The following is a 26025-nucleotide window of genomic DNA, read 5'->3' as shown; positions in this document are numbered from 1 at the left end:
TTGAATTAGTAAAAAATGGCTAACTTGAGCGGGGCTCGAACCCCGTACCTACCTGCCGGAAAGCGGGACCTTATTCATCATACAAACTTCCAAAAGAAAAAAAAAACAAACTTGTTCATTACATTTTTGCAACGTTTTTTGTACTTTCTTAAGTCTCTTGAACCAAGAGTGTAAACAGTTCTATGTTGAAGTTTTTAATTTTTTCGATTTTTGTCGAAATTTTAGGAGATTTTCTTTCTTTCGTTGCGCCACTGGCTGAGGTATTGATTACAATGCGAGTTTTTGTTTTTATACTAAAAATCTTATCCGAAGCCAATAACAGATTAGAAGCGCTGACGTTTTAATTATTTTCATAATGCGATTTTCTATATTCAGAAAATAAGATAGGAGTTGATTTAAATTGGTATTTGAATGAAGAGAAACTTTTATTGAATGTATCGAGAGTCTAAATAAAATAATAAAATAAATCCATTTCACTATCATTTATTGAAATACTAAATTTATATGATAAGCTGAAATAACTCACTGAACCGTTAAAACAACGACCAGATAAGCCGAAAATTACAATAAGAGATTTTTTTTTCTAATCATGTTAAAGAATTGTTACTTTTCCCACTGTTTTCAGTTGAGAAAATTATTATTAAAGCTTCTAATTTTCAATTGTGAAGATAAATAGATAATAAAAAACATATAAAAAACTGCTATGGTTTAAAGAAACCACGATGCAAGTGAAACTTTTTTTCGGATCAATACACACTCTGCCGAGCGCCTTTCACTTTACCTGCGGTTGTAATGCGACTTGCGATAGATGTACGAAAAATTTTGAAATAAAAGTTTCACTTTAAAATATTACTGTTATTATTTAAGATTAGAAGGGTATAGTATTAAACTTGTGAGAAATGACTATTTCCACTCAGAATTACTCCACTCGTCTTCGGCCCGTATCGTAAATTTCATCTTGGGGAAAGTGGCTAACTTTCTCATTCGTTGAATAATATACTATTGTTACACTTTTTAGGGTTTAGGAAAACTACGGTTATTCGCTTGCTTTCAAAACACTGCCAATTTCATTTGTCTCCGAACTAAAGAGAAAAACATCGTCTCATCAATGACAGAAATAAGATAGAAAACAGAAAATAAGATAGGAGTTGACTAAATTGGTATTTGAATGAATATGCACATTGAAGAGAAACTTTTTTTTAATGTATTAAGAGTCTAAATAAAATAATTTAATAAATCCAATTCATTGTCATTTATTCAAACACTCAACTTATATGATGAAATATCTCTTTCAGGTACACACTTTAATGTATTTAAAATACCGTACAGGTCCAGCTATTTACTGGATTTTAAAAATAATCATTTTTCAAGTTGTTTTAAAAAATAGGTATTAAAATAGCACTAACGACAGTTTTTCATCGGTCTATGACTAATTATTTTAGATTTCAGATCTCATTAACTTCATGAACCCCTCACAAAATTTCGTACATTTTTGATATTTTCAAAGTATTCTTAATATGAAGTAGTCATGGTCTATTACTTATTTAGTGACATAATAGGCATTAAAAAAATAAATTAATAAAATAAAATAGTATTATAACGAACAAAGAAAAATAACAACAAATAATGAAAACAAAAGCAGACTAAATAATACGTACGATAGCTAACAAAAGTTATTATTTTTTGTAATAATATGCTTGAAAGCAGTTTTTCTGTTTGCCTTAACAAAGAGACACTCTACAAGTTACACACTGGCAGTTACTTCGAGACTCTTGTTGCTTGGTGTTACATAATGCAAGTATCAACGAAATAGAAAAAAATTCAGTGCCACCATTTATGACTTTTTAAATTGAGTACAGTGACGGACAGTGAATTTTGTCCAACCAATTTCAATGACAGAGTAATAGTGTAAATTAGTGTTTAGGTTTTTCTAACCTTGTTTGAGAACTTTGATGAACATTTATCATGTTGATAAAATGCCCGATATTCCTTACATACTTTTTACCTGTGCTTTGTCTTACATTGCTTGAGGTATAGTACCAATCCATTTTTAGATTGGAAATCCGGTCCAAAATGAATAAGAATTTAATTAAACTTGACAGTGTCAGTTATCATGACAATAAAGTACAGGCTACAGTGAATTTTTGTGAATTCACAGAAATTGGGTGGACGAAATGCACTGTCCATCACTGTACGTCATCAACTGATCAACTTTATCAACAAAGTTCATGTTATTGTTGTAATTTTTCACAACATCAGGACATACCATTCATATCTCAAAAAACTAACAATAATACAAAATACAGTTAGTAAAAAGCAAAATTTTATCAATGTAATGTTAAGCGAATGTGGTTACCTAAATAGGTTGGAAATGCTCAATGACGTCACGAAGCCTACTAATCGAAATAGGAAAGTATGTGCCTGATAAACCCAAGGATCGTAATTCTAATCCCAATGAAAAACCTTTTTTTTGTTTTGTTTTTTTTTCTCTTTGTATTTATAATAATCATCCATTATGTGTATATTTTCAAAAAACAATTCAATTTTTTTTTTAGTTAAAATAAGTATTATAAAAATGTAGGTATTTCAAACTAATTAATAAATTGTATAATTTTCATAATAATTTTAAGTTCATTGATTGTAAATAAAAAAATGTGGTAAACTCTACAAGAATAATGTCTGTATTATTAATAATATCACCATTAATGAGCATAACTGCTCAAAAATATAAATTAAGGTGAGTTAAAAAGGTGGGTTAAACCCACCGTACCGATTCGGCCAAAAATGTGGTGGGTTAAATTTTAACCCCTCGTCCCTGAACCGTTAAAACAACAACCAGATAAGCCGAATATTACAATAGGAGAATAGTTATTTACATTCGTGTGCGGTAACTTACATTTTACAGTGCGAAATGAATTTGAAGCACGACGCGCAGCGGAGTGCTTTAATAATTGAGCACTGTAAAATGGTTAACGCACAAGATTTGTATTAAGCTTTTTGGCCGACGTTTAAACAAAAATCCACAAAATTCAGAATTAATACAAATAAATACGTTTGACATTAAATATCACGGTGGCTATGCACTCTAATGTCAAACAATTAAAAAAGACTCAAAAACGTCTCAGACACAAAGTTTTGTTATCGTTGTCTTGTTGATGAATTTATGCTTCAAAATGCGATAATAGCCCCATGTGTACCCCACCAGAAATCAGAAGTGCTGCAGAAAATGTTACAACCGAGCTATTGCCCGAAAAATCGCGAGCAAGGTATGAAGCCCAGTACAATGTGTTTATAATTATAAAGTGGTGTGAAGAAAAAAGAGTTCTAAGATTGAAAGGTTGTGTGTAGAGCGTTTTATTAAAAATGTTATCATCTTACAAACAGTTTTTTTTATAAATGTCTATGAAGATAATTTTGGCCGTGCGGTAAAACTGTCACTTTACACACGTCCGTGCGTAAAATACCCAGGCGACTGTAAATACAGTCTTTCAATAGGTGTCAATTGTACGTTAATTTGACATTTACATGTCAGGAGGCCAAAAATCCTTTTTTCTAATGATATTAAAGAATTTGTACTTTTTCCACTGTTTTCAGTTCAGAATGTTAAAGCTTCTAATCTTCAGTTGGTAAGAAAATTAGATAATAAAAAAACATATAAAAAATATTACTGTTATTATTTAAGATTAGAAGGGTATAGTATTAAACTTGTGAGAAATGGCCATTTTCTACTATTGTTACACTTTTTGTGGTTTAGGAAAACAACGATCTTTAAGACATTCGCTTGTTTTCAAACCACAGCCAATTTCATTCGTCTCCGAACCTTTGAGAAAAAACATCGTCTCATCAATGACACTATCTCCGATAGTCCGTCCCATCTATGGATCACATTCAATCATCGAAACCCTGGAAAACTCGTCCAAACACCCCAGCGTCCGGCATCTATCTAATTAAATTGCATGTGGCAAGCGCCTCCGCCGCCACGTTTCCAAGCAACTAAAGTGGCGCAAGTCATGTGGAGGCCGTCGAACGCGTGGCCCGCCACTTTGCATCCGGCCGCGTCGCGACGTCCAAGACCGACCTCATCGTCGACGTCAAAGAACCTACGAAAAGTTTAAAGTGAGTGGTGCAAACGCGGCCTCCAAGGCCGGTCACAATCCTGGAGGACCAGTCCTCCGAAGAAGACGGGAGTATGGCACTCTTGGGACGAGACAAGGAAATGGATAAAGTCGCTCCCCAGCCTCTACCACCAAGATACAGACTGAGGGATCTTATCATGGGGGATTACGCCTTCAACGACGATGGCGAAAGGTGAGTTACGGTCTCTTGGTATCACCAACACGAGCCGTGACGCGAAAGCAAATTGAAACTTTAAACAGTAGTAAAAGTGATTTATTATTTCAATTTTTGCGATAGCTGGGTACCAGATCAGCGCACTGGATATCAAAGAACGTCTGTCATAAACATAAATATGATCTTTTTGATTAAAAGCATTGTTCCAAAACAATGACAACAATTCTCTGATTATATGCTTTCTGAAATCGTATTTTTTTCTAATTATAAATCTGTCTAATGTTGGTCTAAGTCTGTTTTAATTTTTACTGATTGTTATCACATTTTTTTGCTAGTAGCTAACCTAAGTAAACTACTATACATACTGCTTAGACACAATTTAAAATAAAGATAAAGACTTAGTTATACTTCGAGGAACAGCCAAGTAAACTTTAGGTGACAAAAGTTCTCAACAACAAAATTTAAAATTATTTTATTAAGACTGATTTGGTCAAAAAGCAATAAATTAATAAATAATTGATAAAAATAATAATATAGACTAGAGATTTCGCCAACACACATCAAAATAAATAATTCTCAACCCATAGAGTTTCTTTCTTTTTTTTTCTACATTGTGTTGCTATTCTTTTTAAACCCGAACCGAAGAATACCAAAAAGAACTATTTTCAAAACATTTTATTTAACCATTTAAAAAATGCATAAAGTATGTTTGTAATTGAATACAATCATTTTGCTTTAGCAAAATTAAAATTTTAGCATTTTAGAGAGTGAAATGAAAATTTAAACGGCAATTTTCTTGATCTATGACTAATAAATAGGTACTGCTTTTTTCTAAATTATATTTGTTTTATTGGAAATATATCAGTTATGTGCTTTATAGCTTGTAACAATTTATTTACTTTAATAAGCAAACCTTGTTGTAATTTTTAAAAAAACGTTACAAGTAAGTAACAAAATAACTAACAATATAGTTTCAAAATATTATAGAAATTAATAAAAGCTTTAAGGCAACTTTATAACACATTGCTAAAACGTTAACAAGGAAATATTTGTGAGTATTTGTGTGCACTGAAGCAATTTTAGTAGTAAATATAAAAATAAAGATTTTTTTATTATACTTTGTGTGTTGGTGTAGTATATTGTAGGTGTATGTGTAGGTCTATTCAGCCCTGTTAAGTACACATTATTATTGTCTTTAAATAAAGTTCAATCATAGCTATTTTGTTCGAGTAAAATAACAGTTTTACTTATTATGGCGTTTGTCAGTATAAAGTTAATTAATGATTTAGTTTAATTTTTAATTTTAAGTTGAAATGGTAGTTCAGTTTCTAAATTTTCTATTTAAAACACGTTATTTATAAATTTCAACTTTTTAATTAATAAAAGCAAATGTCAGTTATAAAAAATTTGAGAATGGTCGGTTTTTGTTTCAGGACACACATAAAAATGTCATGCATTTATGAAAAGGTTACTTCCTGCTTTCAAACAATTTACATAAGCCACATTTTACGACAACAAAGTTTTTTGTACAATTTTGTTTAATTAAGAGTTCTAAGAATAATCACTAACGTGCGACTAAATTGTTCTCTAATTACATTCAAAGCTAGTATAAGCAGACTCGGATTCAATTAAGAAAACGAAAATCTTCTTGAGAGAATTAATAAGTGAGTTGAGGTCGATTTTACGTCATCAAATCTTTTAAGAAATGGAGCAAAACGATGTAAAGTTTTGTAACATTTTTTGAGGTGTATTGTGCATTTATCACCACACAACATTTTGTGACACGTTTTAATCAAAAAGTAATGAGTAGTTGTCCTAAATACCTTGCTGTGTTTGCTTTGGAGGATTAATAAATGATGCCACACCGTAAACAGTACACAGCGGAATCAATCGAGGATGATTCCTGCATGCAACTTATTTGTATTCTACTCCAAGAGAGTGAAATACGCCTTTGCAGACGAAGCTCTTCAGTTATCTGTGCACTGTGCGATTTTGGCTTGAGGCCGGCTTAAAGCTTGTGGAGTGTGCTTTCAGAGGTCATAAACGTTAAACAAGGGTTTAGTAGTTTACACTAGTCAACACTTGCGGATTTGTTTAGAAAAATATATAGTGGTAAACAACGATCGAATGTCTGGCATTCTTGCAACAGTATTTTATTCTGAAAATAGAAAATAATTGTCTTCTGAAATATTAAACAGAGTGTAGGCCTATTGCCGGACCTACCTTTCAATATTTAGGTCAGAGTGTTTTATATCGACACAATTTACTTAATTAATGCTCTGAAATAATTTTCCTGATAACTTTCAAAATTAATATCGATTATGTCGGTAAGTGTAATCTGTTAGATTTGCGAAAAGTTTCTTCATAAATGCCAGTTGGTAGCCGAATATAAAGCTTTTGAATCATAAATTATCATTATAGAGGGAGTTTCTTTATTGTGCTCATTATAATAAGGACTCGAATAATGATAAGGTGCCTTATAAACAAAGCCTGAGTTAAAATGATTACCTCCAATTTCAGCAAACTTCTGCACCTCTCTAAGTACAGGGTGTTTCACATAATTTTACGGGGCCTGCTCTTGTAAGATGTAATCAATTATACATATTCCGATACGAACTCGGTTACAAATTTTGAAAAATTGGATAATCTTCTCTAGTTTGTTCACCCTTTCAAAAATTATGAAATTTTTAGTTAATTAGTAATTAAGATAGATAAACTAGAATCATATTCTTGCCGTTTCTTGAAAAAAAAAACATAATTGTTTCTGAAAAACTGCAGTTTATGACTATTAATGAAACAGTGATTAGTTTGACAAAAATTAAATACTTAAATGTGTATTTTTTGTATCTAGTGTTTTGTGAATTTTGTATATTCGGGTGTGTACATTAGGCGCAAGCCTCGTAAAATTGTGTGAAACACCCTATACAAGTCTGAACATTTCTGAAAAATTTTAAATTTTAGCCTACACTTTTATGCCAACCACACTACGAAAATTTACTTTGCAAAATTAATAAATTGCTTTCTAATTGAAGCCACGAAAACACCTCTCATCACAAATATTTTCGAATTTAATCAAGAAATGTTGGCGCCTTGGAAATTATTTAATTAAAATGAATCGGGTACACGACAAAGATTTAGAGCTAATTTATTTTAGGTGGAATAAAGTTTACGCAGCAATAATTTGGGATAAATTAGGTACACAATTTCGATCCATCTTTCAGATTTTTTAAGCAGACTGCGCAAATATAAAGCAAACAAATCAGACGATGGATTTTGTTGACAAAAGTGGGGTTTTACGGGTCACTTTTTCAGCAAGTGATTAATTGGGCTGTAGAAATGGGGAATTACACTATGGTGAATTGAGACAAATTTTCCATGTATTGTGGCGATAATGACCCTTTAATTAATACCATTTCAGGCTGACCCACTTGCTTTGCCACGTGGCGGTTACTTGTAATTTCAGGCGATTTCAGTTTTAGCGTGATTTGTAGCTTCATTTGCACCACACAATATTAGAAAAAATGCAAAATTATGAATCTCTTAATCATACTTTGTGGAGGCTTTTATGGGTGTTTTCACCGTTATTAATTTATTATTTTGACAGATATTTTTATATCGGCAAAAACTTTCGTATTATGACGTAATTTTAAAGGGTGCTAACTTTAGCGTTATTGGTTACGTTATAATAACACATTCTGGAAACGGTCTTTTGCATTTTATGAAAGGATCAACTTACAACTCCATTTCCCAACAATTTAGGTAACCAATTTTCCGATCGGCTATAAAAATGTATTTTCTTGTCATTCTGAATGCTACTTTCGAGATATGCCTCTATCTCTTTACGGAGATAATTTGCTTTTGTAGAAAATTTCATTAATCTATCAGGTACTCTTTTACAATAGTTTCACTTAACTATTTCTGAGATTGACGGAAAATCGTGGGAGTAGGGAAATAAAGGGAATTAAATTCAAGATGTTCAAATCATCTTTTACAATTTTAATACGTTTTTTTAAAAAATTATTCAATTCTCAAGAGAACTCCGCATCTTGAAAATTAAAATATTATCAGCTTATTGGTTTTAGAAGAAGCGGGCGATAATGTATATCTCACAATGGCAATGAAATAGCAGTACAAGAAAAGGTTTGGTTGCGATAAAAACTCAACTTAATTTGCATAAATATCTGGTTGCCTCTAACATCAAATCCAATAAGTGAAGGAAAACGGATAAAAGTTTGTATGCGGTGTAGGAGAAAGTAAGTTTACGATCGATAATACAATTTTGACAATTTTAAAGTATACATAAAGTTACATTTTTTTATTCACTTAACAGTTTTTTTTTAATTGCTGACAAAAGTAAAGTATGGTAATAAAGGGTCAAAGACCTAATGACAGTTATGGGCTACCAAGAGATTGCTAGAGTTAAATCAATTGAAATAACAAATTTTGATTTACCTACTAAAAATAATCTATTAAAATGGTTTATACACATCAATCTTTCTATCAAGCTTTCATTACATTGGTTAGATTTTTTTAGGATTTAGAATTTTAGGATTTAGAATGAAGCAGGTTTTACACCTTAAAACAATTGGCACAAAACATTGAAAAAGATATCATTTCAACTAACATTAACAATATTTAAGTTGCAGACAATAACCTGGAAGTAATAAACTATTATTACAACAGGAAACGCCGAAACCTCGTACTAATTTTAAATAAAAATAGAATTGATACGGTGATACGACATTTTACTAATGTGAGCCATTATAGCAATTGCATGTGTCTGGTCATTTGTCTAAATGATATTAGAAATGGGTGTTACTGCGTTGGACAATGCTGAAGATTTTGCCTGATTTTGTTAATTTGTCATGTAGTACGAGTTTTTTTTTAGATTTCCGTAAATTAGTTTTCGTCCAGAAGGAAGTGTTTGCGGAATGGATCGATGAAACAAACAGCCAAGTTTTACCGCACATATCATTTAAAATTTGTGATAAAATATGACACTAGCACTGTCATAAGAACATTATATCAATTCTAAGGAGAAATCGATAGTTTGTACAGGACACTTGTGTAGAATGATTAGTGTAAAAATTGGAGTAAGTATTTATCTTTGGGGAATGCTTTAAGAGCATTTTCAAATCTTCTCGCTTTACCAAGGGATTTATTTTTTAAAAGGTGCATTTATACCATAGATATTACTAGATGCAAGATGCTTTCTGAAACGTGTGTAGAATTCAATTTGTTAAGCAAGTAATTTGATTTTTTTGAAGCAATAAATGTAGTCAATATCTTTTTTTTATTTTAATAAGGTTAAAAAAATTGTGTGTGCTCTAGGAAAACAGAAAGAAACGTGAATAATAAGCTTACAAAAAAAGAGAAAACCACGAAGAGTTTTCCTTTGTTTCTGTAAATAAAAACTATTTGATTTTACAAATTGTTTGTTATTTAAATTTAAACTACGTAATAAGTTTGTGTAAATATTTATTATAAAACTGTGTTCTATAAATGTTACCATATTTAAAAAATATCCCGGCGCATCCACCATTTTTAGAAAGAATATAAATTGAATGAAAGGCTTCAACTTGAAAAAAACTAGCACTTTAGACTTTTACCAAATAATTTTATTTTTATGGTTTAGCATTGCATGTGTTTTAGACATAGATCTTGCAGTTAATTACTTGTCAAAGGAGTAAAAGCTTTTTTAGAACTTGATTTATACCTATTGCTGTATTTGGTGTCAAGTCGACAGAAAATTGGCTTTGATAGTAACAAGTTTTGAAATATAGAAAATGTAAAAAAACTTGGTATAACTTTAAATACGTCATACTTAATTTCATCCCAATTATCTTGATTTCATGCATTTTACTGAAACATCAAATTATGGACTGCGTCATAATATCTGATCAATATTTAAGCACGCCGTCAGAAACGTTATTTTACTAAATAGACAATTTAATGTGTATGACGTATTTGAAGAATAAATCTGAATAAAATGTACAAACTATACTTTTTTTTTAAATTATTCAAAATTTACTACTAATCTACTTCTTCTAATTACAATTTTTTATACTAAAAATTGATAATCGTCTTTATGCTAACACGAACTGAATCTGTGCATAATTTATAATTAAATTAATTAAAGCTGAGGTTGTTCCTATTAATTGTGTTATAATGGAGTTTGTTGTAAACATGAATTGAAACGTTACGTGCTTCAAGTGAGTCAAGTTTACACGAAACACGCTTGATTTTCTAACATTTTTTTATATAATAACAATTAAATTGTAACAAGTTTCTTACAAAATCTTATTGAAAATAATGTTAGTATGTTAATACCAAAAAAAAATTGGTTTATAGTTTTTTAAATAGATAACTGCATTATTCATTTTTAATTAAAAGACAAAAAAGAAAATAATATATTACCGATGAAGTTGTTTGTAACCTGAAGCCTTCAAATTTAAAAAATAAAAAATTTCTGTTTTTTTTAAAGTTATTTTTTATTTTTTTTTAATTAAATAAGAAAATGTTTAGCATTATTAGCAAATTTGCACAAACTTTATGCTAAAATTAACAGAATTTGCTTTTTTGGTAAGAATATGAAAAACTTCGTTTTAGTTTAAAAAACTACTTTTGCTTTTTTGGTAAGAATATGAAAAACTTCGTTTTAGTTTAAAAAACTACTATTACTAAAGAATTCAATTTTTTACAACAAGTAAACCTCAAAATCACCAATTATTTCGCAGATCTTTAGGATTGAGGTTCAATAAAAAGTATTCGAGAAAGTTTTAGCTGAAACATACAATTACGTACGTGTACTATACATTTATTTAGTGTGTTTAAATATTTATATGAGGATACCTAATGGTATTTTATTCTTGTAAATATTTAACAAAAATTTATTTTTTTTTATCCCGGCGCTTCCACCATTTTTGTTTTATTATTTTTTGAAAGTGACAATTATTAGGAATTTATTCAATAATTTTCTATAACATTTTGCAATTAATACATTTACTAAATTAGTGTTTTTTGTTATTGTAGTTGAACGGAATTCCTAATAGAAATTTAATTAATTGATAAATTTTGCAGTGGGATCAGGTGCGAGCAATACATATTTAGTTAACTTCCACCCACGTAAATCGTGACTCAAAATGAACAAATTAAAAATGTATTTACTACCACCTGCAATTAAACGGACTAATAAAAACAATTTTTTGGTGATTCATATTTATATAAGCGGCTTAAAGACGTTTTTAATTTAAATGAAATTAATTAGCTTTTAGTGTATAATGTCAAAATTAAACGTAAGTTAGCGTATTACCCAGTGAAAAATATGTATGTTATTGTATAAAGAGTGATTTGCCTAGGGAATGATATAATTACGCAACAAAGAATGTTTACTTTGACTCTTGAATAGAATTTTGAACTTGAGAAAATATGAAAAGACTTGTCTCTTATTTGATAAGCAAGTAGATGTCATAAGAGAGTAATTACGAAGAAAAAAATAATTATATTTTATAAACAACTTTAACGTGGCTTTTTAATAAGGCCATAGCGAAAACAGATTTTATAATCTTTGCTTAAATATTTATAGTAAAGGGTCTATTAAGATATTTTTTAAACAATTGTTTACTTTTCATCTATAAATGGAACACATACTGATGTGCAACAGTATATTTTAGAAGGAATGTAAGTTATTGTTTCTTCACAGCTAGAAATCTTCAAATGAGAGAACCAGAGAACTTTAAGCAAACTTGGGTAACAATTAAGGAGCTTAGAGATTATGTTAATTGATTATCCGGAACGCGTCCAACTATTACAGGTACTGTAATCGCAAATGCTCTCATCTTTAGAAGGAAATTACCACATTTCAAGAAGCATTGCTAAATTAATTGCTTTTATAAAGGGTCAAAGAATATCAAATTTACTCTCTATGTTGACGGCTACACAATAGTTAGAAATTTTAGATAAAATATTTCTCACTGTAGTGAGTTTTCATGTCTTGTATTTTCGACTAGACCCTTCTAGAAAATTATTAACAGCACCTTTAATTCTTGATGAAAGTGAGTCACGTGTTTACGTGAACCGAATCAATAAAACGTCAGAAAACTATTCGAAAGCGCTTTTTACTGATTTTAACTTTTTGTTGCAATTTATATGTTTAAAATAAACCTCGCATATTTTGCATTCTTCGATACGTAGTAGGTGGGCCGTATATGAAAAGATTTTTTAAATGAAACCAGCAAGAATGGAAATATTAAATTTCGTATTATTTCGAGATTTATGAAATTCTATTCGTTTCTATGGAGAATGATATCGATAAAGTACTTCACGACCCTGACCTCTAAACGTGATAATGTTGAGTGCAGATGCTCGCTTTCTGGAAGAAGTTGGCGATGTTATCCAACATTCGATGTGATTTGTGCTGTGATTAGTATTGTCGGGGGTTGTCGTTTAAGCTGAATTTATTGCTTTATAAATTGTGTAATGTTCCAATTTTTCAAGCTCAGGCGGTGACTTCAACACGTATTGCACATGCTTTTTGTGTTAAAACAACTCGTCATTGTTGTTAACAGAATAGTAATTTTTGTTCCACTGGAATAAATCACTCTACTTGATAAATAAAAGTTAGAGAAAGCTTTAAAGCTTCCACTGCAGACATACATGACAGAAACAGAACTAATTTAGGTATATTTTATATCTCGGTTGTACTTGGACTCGGCATCAGCCTTCTCGCTTCCCAATCAAAATAATACAAATTGACTTTCCTTTATATATCAAGAATGACTATTTGAAGTTTATATGCTTGCAAAATAATGTGAAAGGAATTTGAAGGGGATTCTGGAACAACTTTGAAGTAAAAAGAGCATTATCTCACTAAAATCAATCACTTAAACTTACTTTCTTCATTTCTCAATTCGGTCTTTAAATGAAAACAAATTGTTTTTAGATGTTTTGTGGATGAAAAATCGTTTAGCAACACGCGACTGAAAAGTTGTATTGTTCAAATCTAGTTGTGTGTTAGAGAAAGCCACTCCGGATGAAATAAACGAATTAAGCATAAAGCAGAAAATAGCCTTTTAAAGGGGATGCACCAACATATTGATGAGGGTTTGTAATCTAGATTCGAGTGGTCTTAAGTCGAGGAAAATTAACTATCTCAAACGTGCGGCTTAACTATAAACGAAATAAAGTAATCATAAAACTGAACAAAATTTTCCAACAAATGGTATTACTGAAATTCTATTGTGTGACTCTGAAATGTGTTGATATTTGTGATTATTGAAATTTCACCTCAATTTCAGTTTTTTATTTTTCATTTTGCAACAAAATTGAAACGTTTATAGGAATACGAGGGACGTGAATTATTGTGTAAATTTAAAAAAGGCGTTTTGATATCGTATAGGTCAAAAACTTGTTTATTCATACATGAAAAACTTTCTACTCTACGTGAAACGAAAAAAATGAACGTAGAGGAAATTTCGCGTGCTTTCTTTCGTGAATAATCTACAAGACTGACATTCTGTCAGGTGTCGGGAGCCCAAGGCAAGCGAAAAAACGCTAATCTAAATATCACCTGAGGACTAGTGAATTCACCCAAATCACCAAAATGTCAACCAGTTAAAGAAAAATTCGAGACTTATAATTTTCAGAATGTCACCTTATGGTCATTACTTCAACCTACAGTCGGTAGCAGAAATAGATATAATCCGAAATTTTGTACATAAAAAACCCAACCCGAAGTGTGTGCTTAGTGTCGGTAGCTGGGGACGGATGTAGGTCAGTGAACACTAAAGATGCCTATACAAATCGATGCTGTTCGTATTATTCGCTGGCATCGGTGTGACAAGCAGAACTCTATTAAATTCATTTGAATGATTCCTGGTGTGGATATTCAAAACTTGGTGAAAATGTTTACCATGGTGTGTTAAATTTTGACACGACTAGTGTTGGATGACATTTATTTTCAAGGCACGTTGAGAACTATGTAATTTGTGGTGGTAAGAGGAAAAGTGCGGTAAAATGGAGAAGGAAAATTACGACTGAGTGAACGCGTGGGAACGTTCATGAGATAGCAGCAATCGGAGAGTTTCGTACACATCTTATAAATACTGAAAGACAATCTCTTATCAGCTTTAGAGGGAAGTAAAATGTTTAATCAGCTCATCACCGTTTCTACTTAGAAAATTGGAGCTGTTTTAAAAGCAAGTTTACTATTTTTTCTCAATATATGAACTTAGCAACACATTAGCTAAGTCTACATATTGAGAAAAAACAGTAAATTTGCTTTTAAAACAGCTTCAATTACTACGAGTATTACTCGTAGTAATTTATATCGAGTTTTTATAATTTTTAATATTCCAATATACGAAAGAAACTTAACAAAGATGTTTCAAATTTAATATTTGTGGGGTCTAATTTGGTTTTCAATTTCTTAACGGATATTAGCTTAAGAAAGTTTTGGTTAAATTTGCATAATCATCAAGCACTTGATCTTGCCTGTGCAACACATTTAGAAACAGATAGTAATCACTAGAGTTCGGATTTTTATACAGTAAAATTACTGAAAATATGCGCATATATGTTTAAGAGAAAAATATGCAGTTTTTTACTAAATATGCTTAATTGTGCAGAATTTTAAGGATGAAAAATTGCAAGCACTCAAAAAAAAACGAAGATATTTAAATAATTTTTCAACACATAAGAAATAGAAATAAAACACAAAAATTTTAATTTACATTGCAAGTTATACTATATAAACTATCTATAGATAGGTAAGTAGATAATTATCAAGTAGTCACAACTATTATTAATCAGTAATCACACCTTCTTCACTTCACTTACATTTTCTGTCACTAAAATAATAATCTTAGTCACCCAAATTGAATTTTATAACTTCACACACAAAATGCGTGGAAAAGTTTTTCTTGTTCGGAAATCACGTATTAGGGTACGTTCTGTTAAATAATGATAAATCATTGTTATACACAAGAATATTCTTTAATACGTGTTTCAGCAAGATTTTTGAGATAAATGATAATGTTTCGATGATTTATTGGGTAGGCTCTCTGGTGAAGAAAACAACCCAACTCAATTTCCAACGTTAAATTTTTTCTCTATTTTTCTCAAGTATTGACAAACTTGTTATCTCTGTAATAAATGGATTGTACAAGAAAACTAAACAAAGCTGAAGGTTCACTGACCAGTATTTATAGGAACATATGTATTAGTGACATTATTCCACAGGTAAAACGTTTTTGATTTTTATAATTATAACATAATAAGATTTTTTAAAAAATTATCGTGTAAAAATAAAGAAAACATATTACATATTCTAACAAGCTTAATTTTAATTTAACCAGCTCGTGTTGGTTTTTTATGTTGCGTATTATAACTCCAAACTTATTACCGTTGGAGAATTAAAAATACGTCTTCAATTCTAAACCTTGCTGAAAAACAATAAAGGTGCATTATTAAGAATTCTGCTGAGGTAATATATCAATCGAAACCATTCAGCTGTGTCCGATAGCTAATATTCTCCCAAAAGTAACACAGTGTATTAAGCGCTTTAGATTGTGTCAAAGATATGAAATTCTATCGATCTCTTCCACCAATTTGGTCATACTTTTATGATGATTTTTTTCTCTTAACAATGAACCCACACAAGTCGCGACAAAAGGCTACTTCAAAACTTTCGGATATTTCACATAAAAAGCGTTCGTCCAGTCACTGTTCCTCATTTAATGGATGACAGGTTTCAATAGTGAATTTATTGGGGTGTCCAATAGAATTATTAAATGTGTCTGTTAAATAGTCTGGGCATGTGTTGGAAAGGTGGATCAATGAAAAATTGTATCGCTCCATAATGACTAGCCTAAGTAGGGTGGGATAATTAGTTTCTGTTGTTTCCTAATTAGGTACGCGATGGCGACAGATTATTTTGTACATCAAGTTTCAATTAGATTTGCATCAAATTATTTCTTAATGTGTTGCTCTCCTGAGTACATTAATATCAATTTTATGAAGAATTTTTTACATTATAGTTTTACACCAACATTTATTACTGTTTTTCTCTTTGTTTTTACTTCTCTACTTATTGATTTATGACTTTATGATTGTATGGCAAAGTGCATAAACCATGTGTAATGTGTGCGTTTGGAATAATTCATAAAGGGTTTATCTTGCATTAAAATACCGCAGAGACAATAAATTGCAGCACAAAACCAAATGCAATTGCGTAACAATTCAAACACTACTATTTCTACAGGTTTTACTCTTAGACTAAATCATTTTCCTATGTAGAGCAAATCTCGAAGGAGATTTTAATCATTCAAAACGTTTTTGCACTCATCTAGGGATATTATCACACAAAGCTTTATTAATTACTCCACAGCAAAAGAAATTTATGGATACTGTAATTAACAATTTTAACAGAAAAAAAAAAAGAAAACACTAGTAACTTTTATTTGCAAATTCTGACTTTAGTAAAACTCTACGAGATCAAATTTAGAAAGAAGATTATTTTGGTAAGAAAACGTAGATTTGTAGCGGTCACAAATGATAATAAAAAGATGTGTTAAGTGTTTCCGCTCATAAACTTTAGCTATTACAAAGCAATAACTTCTTATGATGACCACTAACAAGATAAAATTTTGTCTTTGTTTACTTAGTTTGTACAAATCTTGAAACTTGTAGAAATAATGTTAACTTTAAACTAAACTTGTTTGAATAAAGTTAATTGTTCAAGTTTTGATAATAATTACAACAAACTAATGACTTCGGGCATAATTAACAATATGGCTATTGCTGTTTTGTGCCTATTCTGGTCACATCTAAAGATCTAACTGTGTCCCTTGTAAGTTGTAAATTAATTCCGACCAATTCCACTAAAGAACTTTACCTTTGCCTAATTTATGGTGGTTTGTACCCGGTTAGATTGGAATTAGTAGAACTCTGAATAGATAAGGTTCCGGTGATAAATAATATATGATGGACTTCATTCCAATTCCGGTAATTTAAATCTTGCATTGCGGGAACGAGCAATTGAGCACAAAACAAATAAGAAATGTAGCATTGGTATCGCAGCATCGTGAATTTTGCATAAAGCCGAGGCGTTTTACAAGACAAAACCTTTTTGAAGAATGACACGAATTCATTTTATAGTCTGAAAATGTGTGATTGAGTATTCAAGAAACCGCATTAGCATATTTTTAAATGAGTTCTTTCTTGGTAAAATATTCTCGGAGTGGTATAGGATTAATGAATTTGTATATACAGGTGTGCCAGAACTCGCGCTCCAGAGAAAAATGCCATATAAGGTAAGTTATGAGGGTTTAAATTTTCTACTTTGACTCTATTTATTTCTGTTGGAAAAATAATTTCCAAGTTTTTTTGCTACAGGCTTTTGGAAGAGGAAACAAGGAAGCTGTATCCTAAATTGTGACTTTGTTCAATATTATTTGTGGCCTTTATTGGCAAAACTGGTGTACCTTTACTAAATAATTTAAAAAAACATATACAAGATTATCAGTATCATTAAATAGACATAAAAAAATGTCAAATGTCAAAAAATTTTGACAGATAGAATTTTGGTATTTTATCTTACTTGAAATTTTTCTCTGAGGCGCAAATTCTGGTGCACCTGTAGATGTGTCTAGAAAACAATAAATTTTTGATCCCAATGAGTACCTTGCCTTATGTTGCCCATTGGGTTCTTGGTTATAAAACTAGTTTTGCTTTGCTGTAGATGTTTTACTTTATTGATACAACTTTATACACAAGAGAATTTATACAGGGGGTTTCACATAACTTTACGAGGTTTGCGCCTAATGTACGCACCCAAATATACGAAATTCACAAAACACTAGATACAAAAAACTGAAAAAATTAAATTATTAATTAATAATTAAATTATTTAATTTTTGGAAACCCATGACAGTAGTTGTCAAACTAATCACTGTTTCATTAATAGTCATAAGCTGCAGTTTTTCAGAAACAATTATCATTTGTTCTATCAAGAGACAGCATGAATATGATTCTAAGATAGGTAATCTTAATCACTTACTAAATAAAAACGTGGTAATTTTCGAAAGGGTGAACAATATAGATAAGATTATCCAATTTTTAAAAGCTTGTAATCGAGTTCGTGTCGGAATATGTATAATTGATTACATCTTATAGAATAATTAATTATTATTGTACGCCTGTGTTGGTTGCCAGCTCTTTGCTGCATTTTAAGAATTTTCAATTGGAGACCAAATCATGAAAGACTTATAATACAACCTATACATAATGGGTTGGAATTATAACGTAAAAATTTGAATTTTTAATAATACTAGCTTATTTTGGTTTGTTTAAAATTGTTAAATACCACCTAAACAAACAACTAAGCTAAATTAGAATTTGCTTTTAATAGATTTATAGCATGTAAATGCTTGCAAAAAGCATGTGTTGTTTATGTACGACTGAACCAAAAAATTAAACTTAGTTATGGAGTTATAAAATATTTCAGATTTCACCTTACGTCCTACGTTATTATTTAAATTTTACCAACTAATTTGTAATTTAAATAAAACACTGCATTAATATTATGTTTAAATACTTCTGTTTGGGGTTGTTAACTTGCTAATACATGCTAAAGAAAGTTTTGAATGCTGTAAGGGTGCTGATAATTCGATGTTATCTTTTACATGCCATACACGTTGAATTAATTTATACATATTTTTTGTGTATTATAATTTTGCATTTAGGGCAACGGAATTTTATTATTTTTTTTTAAATACTGAAAGTACAATATAAAGAAAATGCATTGTACAAAGAAACAGAGAAATGAAGTAATAATGAAAATTAGCCATTATTTTTTTATCTTTTTAACTCAACAAAATAATGTCTTTGTGACTCATTCACACATATGATTTTCAGGAAAAATATTCGCTTTCTAACTGCGCGTAGCGTTCGTTTAGAATTCTAAAGACGATTTATTTATTTCCGTAGCTCCCGGTCTAAAAATAGTAACCAACATTTAAATTAAGAAAACTCATGAATATCACGCAAGCAAGATACACCTCTAGATAAGCATGCACTCAAGCAACTAGTTGTTTATTCATCTTTATTGTGATTATAGGGAAAACCACAATCGACAAAAGCAAGTATAATATGAACCACTTAAAATTTTATTTCTTACATTTATACTACTAAAATACAACAAGTTTTGCCATCAATGCATCCTTTACGACCTAGACTTAGATACTTGGGACATTGTTCAGAGCAGGCGTGGTGGAGTTGGTGGCAGTTTACGTCTTCTTCCGGAACTAAAAAAAAACTTAACCAAAAGTCTAACACAAATGTAAAAATTACAGTTTGGACAGCAAACAGCACCGTCTTTTTTCTGGCCAGCACACAGGCCTTTCTGGTCTTCGCTTACTGAATGTGGACATTCGGATTGCAGAACACAGTATCCTCCCACCTTCGCGCAAGGCTCTTCTCTGTAAAAGTTTGATTCTGCAAGAAATGAAATTTATATTACGTGACAGAAACTTGAAAGGAATTTTTTTCAATTAAGATACTTATTAATTTTGTTGTTCCATTGAAAATAATTGAACTTACCTATCGCCAGAGCGCTGGCAACGATGACGCAAAAAGCAAACACCACACGCACCATTCTGTACTTTCCCCTCTGACTACACCAACACAAGTGTTTTCTTGGAGGATTTATAGGAATTTCAAATCAGTAGGATTCCCACTTTTTGTTTATGAAATTCTTATCTTCAATACTGCGATAAATTTTTCGCTGCTACTGACATTTGCTTCGTGGAAGGAGAGAAAGTTGGTGATACAATATTTCTGTCACACTTGGTCTATTTGCATATCCTCTTGATAATATTGTGCAACCCGTAGGTAAATATACATAAAAATCCAAGCTGCTATTATTATTAATTATCCAAGGCTTTATCGGTCGTCGTAACTTTAAAATAAACTTTTTATTTTGATATGATTTTCATAATAGCCGCTGATAAGGTGGTTTGTTTATATTTACATACAGAGGCGCGATAATAAATTCGAATTGCCAGTCAAATGTGCTATAGCTCGTTTTAATCAATTTTTAAATGCAATCAAAGAAAATGAGGTCATTTGATGGCTATTAAAGTATTGAATCGTGAAAATTTAAATTTATCGATGCAAAGATGAACGAATCGGTTTCAAACTCGGTTTCAAATATGTAACTGAAATTTGTATTAAGTTGGAGCTTGGAAGTCTCGCATTTCAGAAAACAGGGTATTATAAGCTAGCAACTTGAAATAGATTCCTTCAGATTTCAGGACATTGAGTGAATTAAGCAAAACAGTATATCGAACAGAAAAGTTTAGAAAAACACAGAACTTGTTGAGTGCAGCAATTATTCAAACTAATCATTCTGTCCTGCTATATTTCCATACAGAGTGCGCCAGAACTCGAGTCCCAGAGAAAAATGCCTTATAAGGTAAGATATCAGGAACATGGAAAAAATGTTACAAAAAATTATACATAAAAATTTCGAAGTTATGAGGGTTTAAATATTGCACCTTGACTCTATTTATTTCTGTTGGAAAAATAATTTTCTAAGTTTTTTTGCTATAGACTATTAAAAGAGCTGTATAATTATAACTCTGTTTAATGTTATTTGTGACTTTTATTGGCAAAATTTGTGTGCTTTTACTAAATAAATGTAAGAAAAACATATACAATATCATCAGTATCATTAAGCAGACATAAAAAAATGTCAAATGTCAAAAAATAAATGTCAAAATTTTTGGACAGATACAAATTTTTTAACATTTTTTTCATGTTCCTAGTATCTTACCTTACTTGAAAATTTTTTCTGGGGCGTGAGTTCTGGCGCACGCTGTATACAACGTGCTCCAGCTATAACTTTCTCTTCCAATACATGTATGTTTAATAATAATTTCTTTTTATGTCAAGCTCTATTTGATGTTTAGGACATTATTTATCTCGAAAATTTATTAGAAACCAAGTCTTTTTAAACTATTTACTTTCAAAAAAAACTAATTGGTGAATCATAAAGTAAAGTAAAATTCGACCCATGCAATGAAGACTATCGTAACTCATTTTATATTCAATTGAGAAATAAACACTTAAAGATTTTATGCTAGTATTAATTTTAACAAATGGCTGTATCTATGTAGAAATTTCTGTGTGGCTGCTACTCAATTTCTTTACAGTGTTATGAATGAATTAGCTAATTGTTCATTCATAACCAAAAAAGATTTTTATTTAGGTCAACTGAAATCTGCTGCAATTTTTTGAAATACGATTGTCTTCGTTGACTGGGTCGAATTGCTTTTGATGTGACCTAAGTCATACTTTCTTCCATCTAACTTAACAGAAAAGAGTTGTTTAAAAACAACATTTACGTAAAAGAAAATTGACAATTGTAAGCTATTTTTACATTTGTGCTGGGAACGCAAAAAAAACGAGAAATAAATATTTCGTCTAGTTTTATTCTGTTTGGATAATAAAACTTCGACTCTAGACAACTAAAATAAATACGATAGTGACCAAGAAAAGTCTATAAATATCAGATATAAACCATAAATAAGTTTTGCAAATTTAAACTTACCGCCAATAAACAATACATAGCTAGCGCGGATTAGAAGTTTTATTAATAGAGGGCTCAAGAGTCAAACTAATTTGAAAATTAAATTTTACAGTTCAAACAAAATATTATAGAATCTTTAGATTATAAGAGTTATTTGCAAGTGATGGAAAGGTGAAAACCGAGATAAACACAGCAAAATTATTAAATTAACCAAATAATTGTGTTAAATGATACACCATAAATGATCACCAGAGGTCGCTGTCGATTCAATTTAAATCGTATTGGCTTAAGTCAAAATCATAGCAACCGTTACATCAACCAGAAATTTACTTCTTAAAATTGCTATTTGTGCGACATATTCACTAAACACCAACAATGAAACTCAATATTTCGTATCCCGCCACTGGCTGCCAGAAACTTATCGAAATTTGCGACGAGCCGAAGCTCCGCATCTTTTACGAGAAACGCATGGGCCAGGAAATCGACGCTAGTCCTTTAGGCGATCAATGGAAAGGCTACATCTTGCGAATCTCCGGAGGCAACGACAAGCAAGGCTTCCCCATGAAACAGGGCGTTCTCACCTCCACTCGCGTCCGTCTCTTGCTCTCTGGGGGGTCCTGCTACCGACCTCGTCGTGATGGCCAACGCCGCAGGAAATCGGTGAGGGGCTGCATTGTGGACGCCAACTTGAGTGTGCTGTCTTTGGTGGTGGTGCGCAAGGGCGATTGCGACATCTCGGGGCTGACGGACGTCACGGTCTTGAGAAGGTTGGGGCCCAAGAGGGCTTCGAATATTCGTAAGTTGTTCAATTTGAGCAAGGAGGATGATGTGAGGCAGTACGTGGTGAAGCGGCCGCTCCCGGAGAAGGAAGGAAAGCGCCAGAGATTCAAGGCGCCGAAGATTCAGAGGTTAGTTACGCCGATAAGTTTGCAAAGGCAGAGAAGAAGATTGGCGTTGAAGAAGAACAGATGTTTGAAGAAGAAAATGCAAGTGCAGGCTTTCAATAAGCTGCTAGCGCAGAGGAAGAAGGAGTTCAAGGTTAAGAAGCAGGAAATGAAGAGACGAAGGTCGGCGAGCTTGTCGGCAAGACAGGTGGAGAAGTAGTTTGACTATAATTTTACTTAGGTAATTTAAAATCTTCACTGTGTGTTTATTATAGTATAAGTTTTGTTAAAAGTTAAAAGTTTTAATAAATCTTTTTAATTTCAGTAACAAATAAAATTTTGTGCTTTCGGTATCTACCTATAAATTTGAGATTAAGTTAATAGCCATAATCTACTACTCAGATTATCATGTTAATGGATTTATAATGAAATATAGGAAATTGTAAGAATGTTGACACTAAATGTTTTTTCTTCTGAAATTTTCTGTAGTAAATCCTAAACTAGTCCGTAAAAAAGTTTTTTATAGACTCATGTGTCATTTAAATCCAACTAACACTACACCAATTTACTGTTAACGTGTTAGGTAAATACGTGTAGTTACAGTTGTGAAATTCTTTTATTTTGGTTCAAATTTGAATGCAATTAATTAATGGATGTGTTTGTATAATCTTGGTTGGTATTTGAATTTTCATTAAATGAAAAAAAAATGCAATTTCATACACTACTTATAGGATTATTCTTTATATTCATGAAAAAAAATCCAATTTAAGTGCAAGTACTTTTCTCGTATCGAAAAGAACACTGGAGAAATGTTATCGTAGAACTGCAATAAAAATTTTCTTCTTTTCATGAATTGCTTAGCATGGACTGCGACAGTAACAATGCTTTTGTCTGCTTTCTTATCTCATTGCTTCTTATTTTTCAGTGTTGTGAACAATGCATAAACACATTTATGTTTAAAATTCAAGAAAACATTTTTAAAAGAATACTATGTAAATGGGTGATTTAGTATTTTATACAAAATAGTTTTGGCTACACTTCCACTCATCGCATTTAATAAATGTTACATTTATGTCTTTCTATAGCTTTTAAACAAATGATGTTTTTTAAAAAATACGCTTTTGAATTTAGCATAACTACTTCGGAAAAGTTTATAGAGATTAATTAAATTGATAAGAAATAAATGAATTGAAGTTCAAAGTTAAATAAAAAGGGTTGAAATACGAAATTATGTTTGTTTATCTACACATCTACAAGCTTTGAATTGTAAATAATGACGCAATAACATAATTAGAAATTAATTAATTATTTATCAATTAACAAAAAAATTAAAATCATCAAAAGATATAAACTAATTACTAGAAAGAGTGACATGTATGAATTTAATTAGACTTAAGACTGATGTGATTAATTCCAAAATGTGTTTGAGACATATTCTCTTGTAAGCTTATTTTATGGATCATTTATTAATAATTTCTAAAGGAAATTATTTTATTCTATGAAATCGTAGTTCTGAGCATAAATTAATTTACCATACTGCGTTGGATGAAAATAATAAAAGAACGTAAAAAGCTATCACAAAGTTTTAACTGACTCGTCGAATAAATTTAAGCTGGAAGAATTTTTTTATCTGTTTATTAATTACCATGTTTCTAAAATGATGAATGTCTTTTTCTTTAATTTTTTTATCGTCTCGAATTTTTACTGATTTATAATTTTAATAAAATTGTCATAAAAAACGTTTTAATTTATTACTTTCTTTATACATTACTTTCATTACGACTCATTAAATACTTGGAGGCGTCACAATAATAGATATAATAAAACTTAAACATTGCGGTCTTATTTAAAGTTACATGAACGAGCAAAAGCTTTTCTTCTTTAATTAAGAGCAACTATAATGTACAGATTATATTCTTGTACTCGTAATCTTATTCTTGAACGCTTTTTAATTTATAACAATAGAAAAACCAAGCTCTTCCAATCTTGATTACCTCCTAAAGCTCTCCATCAATTTATCACTTAACAATGAATAAAAGACGTAGCCAAAGTGCCATCACCTTACTGTAATGAATAAAACCCAACACTTTGTAACTTTCAGAAAATGCATCAAATTAATCGCGTTATTTTTCTTCAACAAAAAATGTCACCCAGAGCACATTAGTAGATAGCTACATCAATTAATTACAAGTGGCGTAGTTGAATATTTATGTTTTAATTCTTTGTTTAAAGTGACATTTCTTCAGGTATTACGCGTACTTTTATGATTTATTAGATAATTTGTTTTTAATTGGATTTATGACTGCGGAAAGTCATTAAGAATTGTTATGATTACTGTTAAGTAATTCAGTTTTACGGTTGTGGCTTCAAAGCTTTGCCTTTTTTTATCTTTTTAAAAATTAATAATGGTAGAAACATCGTTAACAATGAAATTTTCACCAAAAATTTCGTGCGGAAAATTGCCTGCAACCACTGGGGTTGGTATGATGAATGCTAACAGAGGGCAACCGTCGATTATTCGGGCGTAATATGACCCAAAACGCAGGAGGAATTCCAGTTGCACCCTATTTGTTTATTCATTTGGAATAAATGAGTTTTGTTCACCAACGGCAAAAAGCGTTTTATTAATTTATCAATTGATTTTAATGGATACTTTCGCATTGCTTTATAAAATGGAAATTTGTTCAAAATGACTTTTGTGGAGGAAAAACATGATGAAATCTCCGAGAATATTTAAAAAGTTGGAGGCAGAATTGTCGTTGTAACAGCTTTCGGTAGTCAATAAAAAGCTGCGTGGCATCTGGGATTTTGTTATTATTTTATCTAGAACACAGTCATTTTATCGCTGAAGATTATTTTTTGTGACGTTCCACATATTGGATTGACGATTTTTAAGCACAACGATAAGAGGATTGCTTTTTATAAACATTGCGAAGATGTAGTTGGCTCATTATTTTTCAACGTTGTGGAATACCAGGCTTTAGAAGGTCGGGGGGATTGTTTGATAAGACAAAGGTGTCCAACAGGTTCAAACAGATTTACACTAACCCGGGATCAATATAAACCTTGTTTGGGTGTTTTAGGACTTGCAAAATAAATGTGTAATTTTACATCCTTTTATTTATTGTTTTATCATTTTGTTTATACACACCTAAAGTTAAACTTGTTTAAAGTTAAACAAGTTTTATTAATTAGATAGAGGACGGAGTGATGTATAACTTTCATAACTAATTCCAGATGTAACTTTTGTGTTAAAAAGTTCAA

The 26025-nt window shown here is 30.9% G+C and overlaps 3 protein-coding genes across 4 annotated transcripts in view; 2 read left to right on the top strand and 1 right to left on the bottom strand.

Annotated features, from left to right (window-relative positions):
* The first annotated feature begins 4136 nt into the window (after positions 1-4136).
* LOC123015120 (potassium channel subfamily T member 2) overlaps positions 4137-26025 on the top strand; it is a 121342-nt gene continuing 99453 nt past the window's right edge. For both annotated transcript variants that reach the window (XM_044414617.1, XM_044414614.1), the window contains exon 1: positions 4137-4308. In XM_044414617.1, the coding sequence (XP_044270552.1) occupies positions 4190-4308 (119 nt within the window). In that variant the 5' untranslated portion in view covers positions 4137-4189. The remainder of the gene's footprint in view (positions 4309-26025) is intronic.
* LOC123015127 (U-scoloptoxin(19)-Tl1a) lies at positions 19434-20071 on the bottom strand. Its single transcript, XM_044414626.1, has 3 exons — positions 19888-20071; positions 19639-19782; positions 19434-19592 (listed from the first exon to the last, which is right to left on the bottom strand). Exons 1-3 carry the CDS (start codon positions 19940-19942, stop codon positions 19468-19470), a joined length of 324 nt encoding a protein of 107 aa, XP_044270561.1. The 5' UTR covers positions 19943-20071; the 3' UTR covers positions 19434-19467.
* Positions 22143-23128, top strand: LOC123015126 (40S ribosomal protein S6-like). Its single transcript, XM_044414625.1, has one exon. It carries the CDS (start codon positions 22253-22255, stop codon positions 22979-22981), a length of 729 nt encoding a protein of 242 aa, XP_044270560.1. The 5' UTR covers positions 22143-22252; the 3' UTR covers positions 22982-23128.

Source organism: Tribolium madens, unplaced genomic scaffold (assembly GCF_015345945.1).
Source record: "Tribolium madens isolate multiple individuals breed KSU strain unplaced genomic scaffold, Tmad_KSU_1.1 Scaffold_97;HRSCAF=244;Tcas5.2_LG3a, whole genome shotgun sequence".
Taxonomy (NCBI): Eukaryota; Metazoa; Arthropoda; class Insecta; order Coleoptera; family Tenebrionidae; genus Tribolium; species Tribolium madens.
This window is presented reverse-complemented; position numbering and strand designations above follow the sequence as displayed.